The 15762-nt window shown below is 41.6% G+C and overlaps 1 protein-coding gene across 1 annotated transcript; it reads left to right on the forward strand.

Annotated features, from left to right (window-relative positions):
* Positions 1–1219: 1219 nt before the first annotated feature.
* Positions 1220–8364, forward strand: IFIT1B (interferon induced protein with tetratricopeptide repeats 1B). Its single transcript, XM_025396449.1, has 2 exons — positions 1220–1287; positions 6479–8364. The coding sequence occupies exons 1-2, from the start codon at positions 1283–1285 to the stop codon at positions 7896–7898; spliced, it is 1425 nt and encodes a 474-aa protein (XP_025252234.1). The 5' UTR covers positions 1220–1282; the 3' UTR covers positions 7899–8364.
* Positions 8365–15762: the final 7398 nt, after the last annotated feature.

Below are 15762 nucleotides of genomic sequence, written 5' to 3' on the forward strand. Positions count from 1 at the left end.
TTACCACATGGGATCCTGGGAAATATAGTCTAGTTACAGGCCCAGGACAAAGAAGAAACAGCACAGCCAGGCTACAGTTTCATTTGGCAATTATGAGAAGACAGTAATGAAGCTAATAACCCTACCTTGAAATATTCACTCAAAGGGAAATCGCTGTCAGTCTTTGCCCTTTTGCTTATCTTGGTGCACTACCCCTTACAAAACCAAGATCCAGAAACTTACAGGATGATGTTGTAACAATTCACAAGAGGAATTCAGAATAGCAGCTTTCAAAATTTTCCTTTTTCCCTGCGAATTGTGTGGGCAATTACATCAGCCTTGGTATCATATAAATTTTTCATTAAACATGTGAATATTGTTTGATTGACTCTCTGATGGTTGTTACTTTGTAACAGATAATCTTCAAAGCAGTAGAAACAGAAGAAACATAAGGACAACTCAGAAGAACTATGTGAATTTGGATTTAGATTTTTAACCCCCATGACCCAATCACATTCTCTGACTACATTGCGTATGTTTCTCTACTGACCAGCTAAAATATTGTTTAAACCACTGATGGTGAACAGTAAAGATCATCAAAACAGTCAATACACTTGAGTAGGCTCCACTATAGTCAGGGTTTGCAGTAATGCAAATGCTACTGGAGGATGTAACCAGTATGGGACCTTTCTTACAGACCAATATCTCAAAATTGAGAAGGGGTTGTTTTGCCTAACACAGCCCCACAGAAGAAGACCTAACCATCTGCAACCTCATTCTTCCACAAATTGACAATGACTTTCTACAGTATTCTTTTAGGCACAAACCACTGACTCTGGTCTAAGGAGCTTCCATTGTAGAAGTCCCTGGAACCACCTGGCTGGATACATGTGATAGTAACAAGTTTGACAACAGAGTCTGACATGATTCACAAAAGTATACGTTCCTGTCTGCCACTGGTTTTTCCACAACACTGAATGTCATCATAAGGTCCAGTTATCCTCTATCTCCTACACCACATTGACCCCAGCAAGGGAATTTGCATATCAAAACTGTTTCTCACACACACATCCTCTTAGCTGCCAAAACTCAGCATGTATTTTGTAATCAAAGCAGAGACACCCCTCTCTCTCTGTGTCATTTTCACCCTGCCAATTCACTGGGCATCAAGGGTGTAAAAAACTGCCTGGATATACCTCCCATATATAAGCACCCAGCTTATCTGAGAAGCCCTAAAACTCTGTGGATAAACCTTGAAGGAGCCTCCAAGCCTGAACCAAAGCACTACTATCTTCACAGCATCATGAGGTAAAGGCTTTCTCTGCTTCACTGACCTTATTTCTGCACACTTTGAAATTCTAAAACTTTTCTAAAGGGCCAGTTTTTTGACAGGCCTTCTCCTAAGGGAGTTGTCCCACTGGTGGTTCTGACCCTGACCATGATAACTGAGAAGAGTTTAATAAGGGGGCTATTTAAGACGATATGGGCAAAGTTTAGGGAAATCAACAGGAGATGGTGCTTGTTGGTTGCAGGAGAGAGGGAGGAGGTGTGTTGTTTTACAACAGTGGTAACATGATAATCCTGGGCCTACACGAGCAAGAGGAGAGAACCAGACCCAAGGAGACTCTAAGCTATAGCTGTAGGGAGGGGCTTCTCAAGAGGTCTTTGGTGAAAAAATCACTGACAACCTCAAGCAGAGCACAGTGGGAGCTTAAGAATTAATACCATGACCTTCACCTCCTCCTGCAATTGAATATCTGGCTGGTGCTCCCCAGTGGGTCAACCCCAGAAGAAAGTAAAAAATAAAAGAGTTTTGGAGTTAATAAAGTCCAGAGTCAGCTTCCCAAGCACAGAGTATGGCGAAGAATGTAGGAAAGTAGATCCAGAGGGGCAAGATGAGAATATACGTACAGAGGCAAGTTTCCTAACTCCTGTTACAGAGCTCGCTTAGTAAGGTCAACTGACTTAATAAGAGCAGCAATGCTCTTAAGGAAATAAACGAGAAAGAGTTTGGATATCTTATTTCCAAAGATGTCATTTCTGTAGCACTTTCTAATAGAGACAATTACCCAGGCAACACTTAAAGACTGTTCACCAGGGAACAGAGGCCTGAGTCTAGAGAGGAGACTGGCATGGGGACCAGTCAGGGCAAGAGCATTGAGATCCTTTTAGACATCCAGGTGAGAAGAAGCAGCTATTTTTCTTTTTATTTGATAATTTGGTTAAATTCAGGTGGGAAAAAGAAGCTACTTTCAGAGATGGCTGTTTTTCTGTTGTTTGTTTGTTTTTGATACCAAGTCAAATTTTGTGATTACTGTGAAACTATGGAACTGTGATTACTATGAAATTTACTTTTCACTGAATTAACTGTTCTCAAAGTGTGGTCCCCTGACTAGCAGCATCAGCATCACCTGGGAAGGTAGTAGAAATGCAAATTCTCAGGTCCTACCCTAAACTTGCTGACTCAAAAACTCTAGGGTGGGGCCCATCAATCTGTGTGTTCTAAGTTTTCCAGGTGATCATGTTGCCCGCTAAAATTTGAAAAACCACTATACTAGATGTTAGAAAATAAGAACTTTTGTAGGCGTTGTGATATGTTTGTTCCACAAAATATATATTTCTTTTTTTCCTGCTGTATTTAGAACTAGTGACCTGCAGAAAATGTTTTCACTCAAAAGTATTCTGACCTGCTAGAGTTCTCCCATCTGATGCTGCAGTCAGTGGGAGAGGAAGAACTTACAGAAAAAGGGACTCCTCTTGTGAGATTCCTTTCTAGCAAACACATAGACCTGTCTTGAGAAGAAATTATAAGTGAAGCATTGCAAAAAAATTCACCACAAGAGTACCCAAGTCTCTCTTTTTAATATAATGGGCCCCTGGTCATAAGATGTTAGTTGTGACTGGGCATGGTGGCTCACACCTGTAATCCCAGGACTTTGGGAGGCCGAGGCGGGTGGATCACGAGGTCAGGAGATCAAGACCATCCTGACTAACATGGTGAAACTTCGCCTCTACTAAAAAATACAAAAAATTAGCTGGGTGTGGTGGCAGGCGCCTATAGTCCCAGTTAATCGGGAGGCTAAGGCGGGAGAATGGTGTGATCCTGGGAGGCAGAGCTTGAAGTGAGCCGAGATTGTGCCACTGCACTCCAGCCTGGGCAACAGAGTGAGACTCTGTCTCAAAAAAAAAAAAAAATGTGTTAGTTGTGTCTGCATCTGTGGAGTTGACAGAAAACAAGCCTTTCATTCCCCGTTGCTTTGGTAGCTAGTCTGTGTGAAAGGTTTTGCAATGGCCTGTGCCTATGTTTCTAGAAGCCACTGACCTGAGGTGGCCTAAGGGGAATCTGGACTATCCCAGACTGAATAATGCCCACATCAGAATACTCCTGATCCCACTGGTTCAGGGATAAAGGAGCAGATTGAGCTCCTCCTTCCATTCATGCTTATTGATCAAGACAGCTTAAGTGGAGCTTAAATGGACAAGATCCAGGGAAATGCCTGACAAAATATGGTGATGAGTCCCTGTCTGCCACAGGCATACAGGGATTAGGTCACTACATACATGCACGAACTCATTTTTTTTTTTTTTTTCAGATAGGGCATCCCTCTGTCACTCAGTCTCGAGTGCAGTGGCAGGATCACAGCTCACTGCAACCTCCACCTCCCCAGGCTCAGGTGATGCTCTCACCTCAGCCCAAGTCGCTGGGACTACTGGTGTGAATCACCAGGCCTGGCTAATTTTTGTATTTTTTTGAGAGACAGGGTTTCGCTGTGTTTGTTGCCCATGCTGGTCATGAACTTCTGGGCTTAAGCAATTCACCTCCCTTGAACTCTTAAAGTGTTGGGATTACAGGCATTAGCCACCACGCTGGGGCCTAATTTGATGATAATATGTATACTACTAATAACAGCACTTTCTGTATGCTCACCAGGTAAAAGGAGGACTTTAGGCTCTCAGCATTTCTATTTTAGAGAGTGAGGACACCTCTAGGGTGATAGTCTACTCCGTAGTCTTCCCAGGGCCCAAGTCAAGAAAATACATGTTGATGAACAACCACCTATAAGAAAGAGCAATAATTCTCTTCTGGAATTTGGCAGGGCAGCCTTATAAGGTTGTGTAAGTTGTGCACTTGAAATTCTACAATCTCAGTGAAAGACAAAAATCTAGTATATTTTTTTCCATCTATCAATGCAAGGCCATGATTAGATCACTCAGAGGAAGACTGATCTCTTTCTACTGCTCACAAATGTGCTGGGTGGGCCAGCAGCTGAGATGCTGAGATTGGGTACATATTTAGAAAGCTTGGAATGGCTTATCTTCAAATATTCCAGAAGCTCTAGAGTAATGGAAGCATGTGTGGATTATTTTCCCTGGGTAGTGTCTGTTCTCATCATAGCACAGGCCACAGTGGGCATGAGTGGAGGATTTGGGTCAAAAACTCCTGCTGATTCCATCTTCTATATGGGTGGTGACTATTTTCAGTGAGGATTCTTAAGCAGAATATTGATTTTACCTACTCCTGACCCAACCTCACCCAGCATATGTCCCACACACACACTTTCACACACAAGTTTCATTGGGTAATCTTCCTGGGCCACAGTTGGAAGGAAGATTTCTGAAACTCCTCATCTCAGCAGTCAACTACACAGTGCTATCATAAAGCAAGAAGAGACAGTACCAGGACTCTCATATTCCACAGACTCAAGGATGGAGAAGATGGCTTGGGATTGTGGGCAGGAATGCTCTCAAGGAAGGTCTAAGCATAGTAGGGAGTTTTTTAGGGGGAGACTCTGAGGGAAAAGCAAGAGCTGTATTGAGCTGCCAGCTGTGCTCGAAGCGGCAGTCATAAGCCTGAGTATTCTCTGCCCAACTTTGTGGTGCTATTCATTATCTTGTGAATCCTTTCCTTTCTTCCTTTCTTTCCTTTCCTTTCTTTTCTTTATTATTAATTTTTTTTCTGAGACAGAGTCTGGGTCTATTGCCCAGCCTGGAGTGCAGTGGCATGATCTCAGCTCACTGTAACCTCCACTTTCCAGATTCAAGCAATTCTTGTGCCTCAGTCTCCAGAGTAGTTGGGACTACAGACATGTGCCATGACGCTGGCTAATTTTTTGTACTTTTAGTAAAGATGTAGAGATGAGTTTTCACCATGTTGCCCAGGCTAGTTTTGAACTCCTGAGCTCAGGCAATCCACCTACCTCAGCCTCCCAAAATGCTAGGATTTCAGGTGTGAGCCACCACACCCGGCCATGAACTTTTTATTTCCCCTTATTTTCAAAAAAGAATGTTTCATAGTCTATTTTTTTGTGATTGGATTGTGGTTATATTATATTATGGTTATATTGAGTCGGGATTCATATAAAAATAGTTGTTGCTATACGTTGCTATATAGAGAGTAAAAGAAAATTTCATAATGGTCCTCTCTGGGATCATTCCTTGGGCCTAATGGAGAGAAAATATGTCAAGTATAGACTATAAGGTAGGTAATTAGTTGAGAACACAGAAGCAAATATACTTACACGGGATGTGAGGACCACTTCTTCAACTATCAAGAACGAATGTCTTTTTCTTCCTTCATGTTCTTATAGGGAGACTAGGACTTCAGTTCCACTTCAGAGGAGCGTGAACTATTGGGGAAAAAAACCCTTCTGGTCCCACTGACCTCATATCATTCTCTCTTCCTCATCGGTGGCTGATGGATTACTCTAATTGTTGAGATTTTGGTAGCCTGTGCTCCTCTAGGCTTCAGGGTTACCTGACACCAGGAACACTGACTTACAAAAGTGGGACGTGCCACTTCTTCAAAGAGACACATCTTCCCTATGGAATGTTCATTCATGCCTCTCCTTTTGTCCCCATTAGTAAGGCTGCCATTGTGAGGTGGTTCCACCCATTTGGAACCCCTCCATTGAGGATTGGTTGAGTAAGTTGACACAGGCAAAGGAGATAGGAAACCCTACCACGTTCTCCAACCTGGCTTGAGCATTCATGAAGTCCAGCATTTGAAACCGTATTCAGCTCTCATATTTTACTCAGAACCCTTCATGGGAGGAGAGAAAACCAAAATGTGTTTACGTGTTGAGAACATGAAAAAGATGAGTAAGGAACCCACCTTTCTGTGAACCCTCTCTCCACATTTCTTCTGACAGCATTAGTCATGCACTGCAAAGTCGGGAGGAAGCAGAAAGAAGATGGGTTTTGCAATCTTGAGGGTGGTGCTGAGATTATTTTGATGTTAGCAGAATTAACTTCTTTTGAGTTGACTTTTAGACTTCACGTAACCTATCTGTTGGCACTACGAGATGATTAGGTTTCCCCATGGTTTTTATGTCAACCTGTTCTCTTTCCTAATGACATGACCATAGAACCCAGAGAGGCACCCGATAATGGAGGCAGGGATACTAGGACAGAGAATATTTGACTATTTGAAGTTCTGGCTTCATTTTCAGTGGACTGAACACTTTCTTAAAACGTAATTAATTCCTGCATATTTTTACAGTGAAGAATCTGAGGGAAAGCTTATCGAAGACAGCCTGATTCAGCTGAGATGTCACTTTACATGGAAGTTGTTAATTGAAGCCCCTGAAATTCTTGATTTAGAAAACAGGATCTGGGAAGAGATTCAGTTCCTGGATACCAAATACAATGGGGGAATACACAACCTACTGGCCTATGTGAAACACCTGAAAGGCCAGAATGAGGAAGCCCTGGTGACCTTGAAAAAGGCTGAAGACTTAATCCAGAAAGAACATGCCAACCAAGCAGATATGAGGAGTCTGGTGACCTGGGGCAACTTTGCCTGGGTGTATTACCACATGGGCAGACTGGCAGAAGCCCAGACTTACCTGGACAAGGTGGAGAACACTTGCAAGAAGTTTGCAAATCCTTCCTGCTATAGAATGGAGTGTCCAGAGATGGACTGTGAGGAAGGATGGGCCTTGGCGAAGTGTGGAGGGAAGAATTATGAACGGGCCAAGGCCTGCTTTGAAAAGGCTCTGGAAGGGGACCCTGAAAACCCTGAATTCAATACCGGGTATGCGATCACTGTCTATCGCCTGGATAACTTTAACATAGCAGCAGAGAGGAATGAGACATTTTCTCTGCACGTCCTAAAACGAGCTGTCAGGCTAAATCCAGATGATGTATATATTAGGGTTCTCCTTGCCCTGAAGCTTCAGGATGGAGGACAGGAAGCTGAAGGAGAAAAGTACATTGAAGAAGCTCTGACCAGTATGTCTTCACAGACCTACGTCTTTCGATATGCAGCCAAGTTTTATCGAAGAAAAGGGTCTGTGGATAAAGCTCTTGAGCTCTTAAAAATGGCCTTGGAGACAACACCCACTTCTGCCTTCCTGCATCACCAAATGGGGCTTTGCTACAAGGCACAAATGATCCAAATCAAGGAAGCTACAAACTGGCAGCCTAGAGGGCAAGATAGGGAAACTGTGAACAGATTGGTTCGACTGGCTATATGCAAGTTTGAAAAGACTATAATGTTAAAGCCCACATTTGAGATGGCCTATGTTGACCTGGCTGAAATGTATGCAGAAATAGGCCACCACAGAAAGGCTGAGGAACATTTTCAGAAAGTGTTACGCATGAAGATCTTTGAAGATCAGCTAAAGCAAGAGATTCATTACCGCTACGGCTCTTTCCAAGAACACCATGGGAAATCTGAAGATAAAGCAATCACCCACTATTTAAAAGGTTTGAAAATAGAAAAAATGTCCCGTTCCAGGGAAAAACTTCTCAATGCTTTAGAGAAATTGGCTAAAAGATGTGTTCACCGGAAGGTACGGGTTGTGGAAAGTGTCAGCCTCCTTGGGCTCATCCACAAATTGAAAGGAGAAGTAAGTGATGCCTTGCTGTGCTATGAGAGGGCTCTGAGGCTGGCTGCTGACCTGAACCCTATGTTTTAACACAGAGGTCACCATTATCCGTTTAATGGTCTTATAACTAAATAGAACAACTATGAAATTAAATAATGCAAACTTAAAGCTGTTGGAACTTTACCTTATTTTAAGCCTTGAGAGGAATGTGGCTGTGTGGCCTGAGTTATGTAGCATGCAACTGCAACTTCTGCTTTTTCCTGTAAATGATCAAGAAAGGCCTTGTGGCACCAGACACAAGACCCCCTGAAAGTATCATCCCTCCTGATGGAATGGTAAAACAATCTTTCTTGGAATGTAGCTAGTAATAACTGATCAAATTGCTACAATGTATGTACCACCTTATATGGAAAATGCTGCAACCCTGTTTACTGCCTGTGTAGGTTAAACCTTAACTTCCCCACTTTGGAATGCTAACTCCAATCATTAGGTGTCTGTGTTTCCTGAGTGGTTACCCTCAAGTTTTGTGCTCAAATAAACTCTATACTTAATCATAGTTTCTTAATCCCAATATTTGAGAGTTAGACAGCAGTCTTTCCCAATTGCTGTCTTCAAAAATGTATAACCTGATGACATACAAAATACTTTGGTATAACACATACTCTATTTCCTGGCCACCCCCCTCATTCTTTTCTCTTCAATCCATGTGTCTGTGGCAGGAGCATCTATTCTTCCACAACACATCCCTGCATTCATTCACCAAGGCTTATTAATGCTGTTTTAGGCAACTACATCTGCTGGGACAATAAGAATCATTTTCCTTAAAATTTTGCCTTTAGAACGAGCAGTTTTCATCCTCAGTCTCCCAATCAAAGGAGACCTAAACATGGAAGGTTTCTATTCCATGTGGCCAGGGTCACTGACCTGCAACAAAACCTAAGAGCAAAACAAATGAGCAAAGACAAGAGTTAGAGAGGAGGGAATTTCAGTTCTACAGCATTCTAGCTGGACTTCTATTTCCCAAGGCCCTACTGTAGCCAAGACCTGCTGGTCAGTGAGCCAAGCCTAAAATCTTAAAATAAACTCAAATGTTTGTTTACATGTGTCCAGTTGCTGGTAATCACAAGGGATCTACGTGATCCAAACACATTACTGGACATTTATTCACACCTGAGATCACACCTAAAATCACACATCTAAGATCACACCTGAGAGCTTTGCTAAGATCACAAATTCTTGGAGTGTATTTTATTGGTCATATTCAAAAGCATGTGTATTTTAGGTTTGGTTTCAAATAGAAAAATGCAGAACCAACTACACATCATTAGAAGGCCTGAAGCAGAGGAAGTGATGGGAATAGAAACCTGACCGAGAATTTTTATAATTTTTATGCATTTATTAGAGTCAGGGTCTTGTGATGTTGCTCAGGCTAGAGTGCAGTGGCTATTTACAAGCACAGTCATAGCACGCTGTGGCCTTAAACTCCTGACCTCAAGAGATCTTCCCTCCTCAGCCACCTGAGTAGCCAAAACCATAAGTGCATGCCACCATGTAGCACTTCCTACCAAGAATTTTAAAAAATACTAGGGAGGCATTTACTACTCTAGGCCATGGGATTGGAAGATTGAGTTACATTAATTGGATCCTTGAGAGCTGGGATTGACCAATGATGGAGACTTGGGAGAGTGGGGAGACATGGCAGGGGAGTGGAGTCATTTAGATGACATGTGGAAAGCACAGGAGTAACACCTTTTTCAACTTTGTTGATACTAAACAAAGAACATACTTATTAAATTTAACCAGAGGAAACTACTATTGACTTTTTCCTGTAAACAAGGTGTGATTCGGGCTCACCTGGCCTCTGAATTCCTTACCTGTAACTGCCACAGAGCTTCTTGTACGGAGGATTTGCCTCCACTCATGGAATTAATCTAAATGAGAAATCTGAGGACATAGCTCTACTAATTAGAAAACACAGAGACAATGTTCTTCTAACTGGACAACTTTAAGCTTTCGTTTGGCTCAGTTCTGTAATTGTTAGTAAACTGACAGCTATTTGCTCCTTAGCTACTGGTTACTCTTGGCAAAAAGAAGTAACAAGAGAGTTATAGTCCTCTTGGCTGAATTCATCACAAATGAAGTAAAATTACTCAGCTAGTTAGTAAGTTGTGAGGAAATTAGGTTGTATTGAATCAAATTCACTCATTAATTAATATTGAAACCTTCCCACCACTCCAGGTACTGGAGCCAAAACCTTTTCCCTTAGCAACTGAGGCTACTTAATAGAGTTTATGAGTCTGTGGGTATATGAGTGTGTGTGTGTGTGTGTGAGAGAGAGAGAGACAGTGTGTGTGTGGGGGGGGGGGGGGGGTATGTGTTTGGATGAGCACCAGGTAAGTCTTAAAACTATTTTAGGCTGGGCACGGTGGCTCACGCCTGTAATCCCAGCTCTTTGGGAGGCCAAGGCAGGCAGATCATGAGGTCAGGAAATCAACACCATCCTAGCTAACACGGTGAAACCCCGTCTCTACTAATAATACAAAAAATTAGCCTGGCGTGGTGGCGGGCACCTGTAGTCCCAGCTACTCGGGAGGCTGAGGCAGGAGAATGGCATGAACCCAGAGGCGGAGCTTGCAGTGAGCCGACACTGTGCCGCTGTACTCCAGTCTGGGCAACAGAGCGACACTCTGTCTCAAAAAATAAATAAATAAATAAATAAATAAATAAATAAATAAATAAATAAATAAAACAAATAAATAAAAATGAAGATAAACTATTTTAACAACATCAATCCACCGTACCCTGGGAACTTAAGAGGGACTCAATAAACAATTATGGATTGGTTGGCTGAATATCATCTAAAGTGCTGCTTTTATCAGTGGCTTCTACATGCAATATGGGCCAGCAAAGAAGAGAGAAAAAATTGGAGGGTATATAAAACTTATATCTACCTGCTTACATTAAAATGAAAACAGTGGATGGATAAATGAAATTTTGTAATGGTTACCAATAAGAAAAAGAGGAAAAAGGAAAGGGACAGCAATAGGAGCCAGACTTCTCTGTGTTTGTTTTTGCAACCATGTCAGTATTTTACCTAATTATAAAACCAAATTTATATTTAGAAAAGCAATTCACATATGTATGCTAAATGTTTTATCAATTAATTGTACTGAAGGCCCTTTTATGCAAAAGAAAATATAAAATAAATGGATGGGTGGATAGAGAAATGAGTGGATGAATAGATATGTAATAAAGTAAATATAGTAATATGTTAACTGTATAATCTAGTTATACAAGTGTTCATTGTAAAATACTCTCAACTTTTCTCTCTGCTTGACCATATATAGTAATAAAATGTTTGGATAAAAAGGGCAAATAGCAGTATCTAAAAAGTACAGCAAACTGAGACAAATGATCCAAAATATGCAGGGAATGGTGGATAAAATCACATAGGGAGGAAGGATTCCAAGTGATTTTAAAATGTGCTGTAATTTGACTCTACATGTTTAATAGGATATAGTTTATTAAAGAAAACATGCAAAAAGATTCCTTTTTTTTTTGTTTTTTTTTTTGAGACAGCGTCTCGCTCTGTCATCCAGGCTAGAGTGCAGTGGCGTGATCTCAGCTCACTGCAATCTCTGCCTCCTGGGTTCAAGTGATTCTCTTCCCTCTGCCTCCTGAGTAGCTGGGATTACAGGTGGGTGCCACCACCCCAGCTAATTTTTCTATTTTGGTAGAGACGGGTTTCGCCATGTTGGCCAGCCTGGTCTAGAACCCCTGACCTCAGATGATCCACCCGTCTTGGCCTCCCACAGTGCTGGGATTACAGGTGTGAGTCACTGCACTTGGCCAAAAAAAAATTCTTAAACTCTACTTAGCAACATTCTGGAGGTGTTTTGTTAATTTTGTTATTCAGAGATGGTTGTTGGTGTATTATGTAATAGATCACATGAAAAATTAAGTTGGTATCGCTTAGAAAAGGAATGTTTAGTTTGGGAGGAAAAATACGTATGTAAGATTTTTTATGTTAAGTAAAAAAATCCATTGTACCTGAGTTTGTAAAATTCATGATATATTTTATTTTCAAAATATATACACAGCATCCATGTCATTTTCCTGGTTTTAATATTGTACTATAGTTATATAAGATGTCACTCTTTGGGGAAGTGGGATGAAAAGTACACAGGATCTTTTCTGAAACTTCTTGTGTCTATAGTTGTTTCAAAATATGCCTGAAATGTTTAAAAAAAAAAAAAAAAGCTGATAAAAATTCTAGTAGTACTTGAATAGGTTGCAGTAAACCCAACTGTGGGTCAAGGTGGGCTGAGTGCTCTCGTGGGCTGAGAGGTCTCTTGAAGTTTCATGAGAAGAAATGTAAGTCATCAAATCATTTACAACGAAGAATTTCTGGACTCCGAGTCCTCTCTCCATGGATGCGATTGGAAGCAGTTTAGGAAAAATCTCAGAAGCCAACAAAATAGTTTTCATACAGTGGTCAGAACGCTGAGAATTTCATTTCTCAGAAAATAGGCTATAGCTAAAAATATCTTTCTGATTGAATACATTCAAAAGAGTATATAACATGTAATTAGCAGAGATATTCCAATTGTTAAATGTTAAATTATAATTTAAAAAAAGAAATATCTAGAAACCTGACTTTTATGATTATCTGAAAAAATCTAAGGAAAATCAAAGACGCAGGAAAATGGAAATGGATTGATGACTTCAGTTAAGGCTTTGGTTTTTATGATCCTAGCATGAAAGCATCTTGTATGTCTTTCATGTCACTACAGTGCTTTCATTTAACTATGATTACCAAAAAACAAGTACAGTAGCAACTTCTGCAGTACAAACTGATGGAAAGGACGACTGAGGAGACAGAGAAGCCCAAGGAAGTAGTACCACCTAGGGGCTGAATTTGTTTCTAACAAGAAATCAGCTTTTCATTAGGTAACCAGGTCACTAGATACTATTCTACCTGGTCATTAGCAAGCTGACAAGAGATTTTAGACCAAAAGAGATGATCTTGGAAAAGACAGGGGCAACTTCTATGGAGCCCGTTCCTTAATAAGCTGTGATTGGATATTTCAGACCCTTCAACAGAAATGGCTTAGCATCTCTCCATATTATAATTTAAAAAAAATACACTCAGAATAACATTCTTTTTCCATATCATCCTGTGAATGAAGAGGAGACTGAGGAGCTCATTACCCATAGTGTAGGTGAGGAAACAAGGCATGGAGTAGTAAAATACTGAATCTGGGCCTCACAGAACAGGAAGTGGGTTCAGGGATTGAGTCCCATCTCTCTCAGTCAGAGAATTTCAGACATACAATAGACATTAGGGATAATCGAGGCCCTGGTTCCCAGTGCAGGTCTGCATCAAAATCACCTGAAGATTTCTTTCTTTTCTTTTTTTGAGATGGAGTTTCGTTCTTCTTGTCCAAGCTGGGAGTGCAGTGAAATGGCACGATCTTGGCTCACCACAACCTCCACCTCCCAGGTTCAAGCGATTCTCCTGCCTCAGCCTCCCAAGTAGCTGGGATTACAGGCTTGTGCCACCATGCCTGGCTAATTATGTATTTTTAGTAGAGACGGGTTTCTCCATGTTAGTCAGGCTGGTCTCGAACTCCCGACCTCAGGTGATCTGCCCGTCTTGGCCCCCCAAAGTGCTGGGATTACAGGTGTGAGCCACTGTGGCCAGGCTGAAGATTTCTTTTTAATACTGAGCTGGGGGCCTGTACATAAGGATATGTTCAGATTGGTCTGGGATGGGGCGTAGTTAGCATTATTTTTGAAATTTACCTGACTGATTCTAATGTGCAGTGAGGGTTGAGATCTGTCAACCTATTCCAAATGACTTATCAGCTGAGGAAATTGAGATTCATAGAGGTGAAGCAGTTTGTCATAACTGGTCAGTCCCTTGCAGAGCCCAGCTTAGACTCCTGGGAATGAACACACAACCGAGTGCTGAAATTTCATTTTCTAAAAGTTTTATTCTCTCTGGTTCCCATTTTCTTTTTTATCTGTAAACACACACACACATACACACACACACATGATTAGCTTTTCTTTCTTTAATGTTGTTCTATCCTGTTTCCCTCTTGGGTTTGTTTGTCCCAAAGAGACACTAAGCAAGATTCTGAATACCTAATCAGCCCGGGCCAGAGTCCCATAGAACCAAGACTGCTGCCAAATTCACAGCAATGGCAAGATAAACTTTTTGCTCATATCTCTGCATGCTATCTAGTGCATTCGCAAATTGAAAACCCATTTTTTTCCCATAAGAATTCCAAAGACATCTTGCTCCCCAAAAGGAGATGTTTTCTAACTCATCTATTTCAACATTTGCTTGTGGCCTGATCATGTATCTGAGCACATGACAAAACCTGTCCTATTAGTTCAGAAATTCTTATTTGTATAGAACTTTCTAACTAGTTGTTGAACTCTCTGTGGAAGCTTACAGAACTGGTGAGAGCTGACGTGGGAGATGAGTCTGGAAGGGAGTTGAGGAGAAATTGTTTAGATCTGGCAGTGTGCCCAGTTAAGTGTTTCCAAAAGGAAAACACTCTTGTACCTGCTCCTCTTCTGCTTCTTATTTTAAAAGACAAAGTAGGTAGCTTTATTTTAAGGAAGCATTGTTTTTATTTATTGTTGTTGCTGTTGTTACGATTATTTGAGACAGAGGCTCACTCTGTTGCCCAGGCTGGAGTGCAGTGGTGTGACCATGGCTCACTGCAGCCTCTACCTCCTGGGCTCAAGTGAGCCTCCCACCTCAGCTTCCTGAGTAGCTGGGACCACAGACACACACCACCACACCCCGCCTTTTTGTTTGTTTGTTTGTTTTTTGTAGAGTTGGTGGTCTCACTATGTTGTCCAGGCTGGTCTACAATTCCTGGGCTCAAGTGATCCTCCCACCTTGTCTTCCAAAATGCTGGGACTTACAGGCCTGAGCCAATGCACATGGACAATAATCTTTTTTTTTTTTTTTGAGACCAAGTCTTGCTCTGTCACCAGACTGGGGTGCAGTGGTGTGATCTCGGCTCATTGCAACCTCCACCTCCTGGGTTCAAGCAATTCCCCTTCCTCAGCCTCCCGAATAGGTGGGACTATAGGCGTGCACCACCATGCCGGGCTAATTGTTTGTATTTTAGTACAGACAGGGTTTCACCATGTTGGCCAGGATGGTCTCCATCTCCTGACCTCGTCATCTGTTCACCTCGGCCTCCCAAAGTGCTGGGATTACAGGCATGAGCCACCGTGCCCAGCCAAGAATCATTTTTTACTTGATGACTGAAAATAATAAGAATAATCATCACCACTTACTTGCATGCTTCTATGTGCCAAGTAGTTGCTAACTATTTAAACTCAAATTCCATGAACTGTAGTTGAGGTTGTACTGGAATTTGATTCAGAAGACAGTGTCCATGCTGCAGGAATACAGGGCTCTCTATTCCAAATCATAGCTCCTTGCTTTTACCTCCTGCCTAAGTCATCAGGGGTTAGAAGGCTTTCTAGGTATTGTCCTCTTTCCTTCATTCCTAAACCAGATTGGTTACTTATTTCCATCAAGCTGAAACCAAAAGTAGCAACCAAAAGCCTTATTACTCAATGAAGAGTAGATTTTTAGATTTGATAGTAGATTCCTTCTAAATATAGAAACTGAAAAAAGAGCTACCTCCTTCAATTCTCATTTTTCTGTGTAGTCATCCAGAATCCAGCCACCAGCTGCCACAATAGGCAACAACGGACTGATGTTCTTTAGGGAGGATGCGAATCTGGATCCAAATGCTGGCCAGTGATTGGGTTTCTGCAGCACTAGAAACATCTAGGGTTGCAGGTCTGCAGTTTATCTGTTTTATCAAAACAGAAACAAAGTTTCATTTTCCCCCAAGCAGGAATTCAGCTAGCTTTACTTTCACTTTCTCCTTTCGGTTTCCGAAGTTTCCAACTT

Source organism: Theropithecus gelada, chromosome 9 (genome assembly GCF_003255815.1).
Source record: "Theropithecus gelada isolate Dixy chromosome 9, Tgel_1.0, whole genome shotgun sequence".
Lineage (NCBI taxonomy): Eukaryota > Metazoa > Chordata > Mammalia > Primates > Cercopithecidae > Theropithecus > Theropithecus gelada.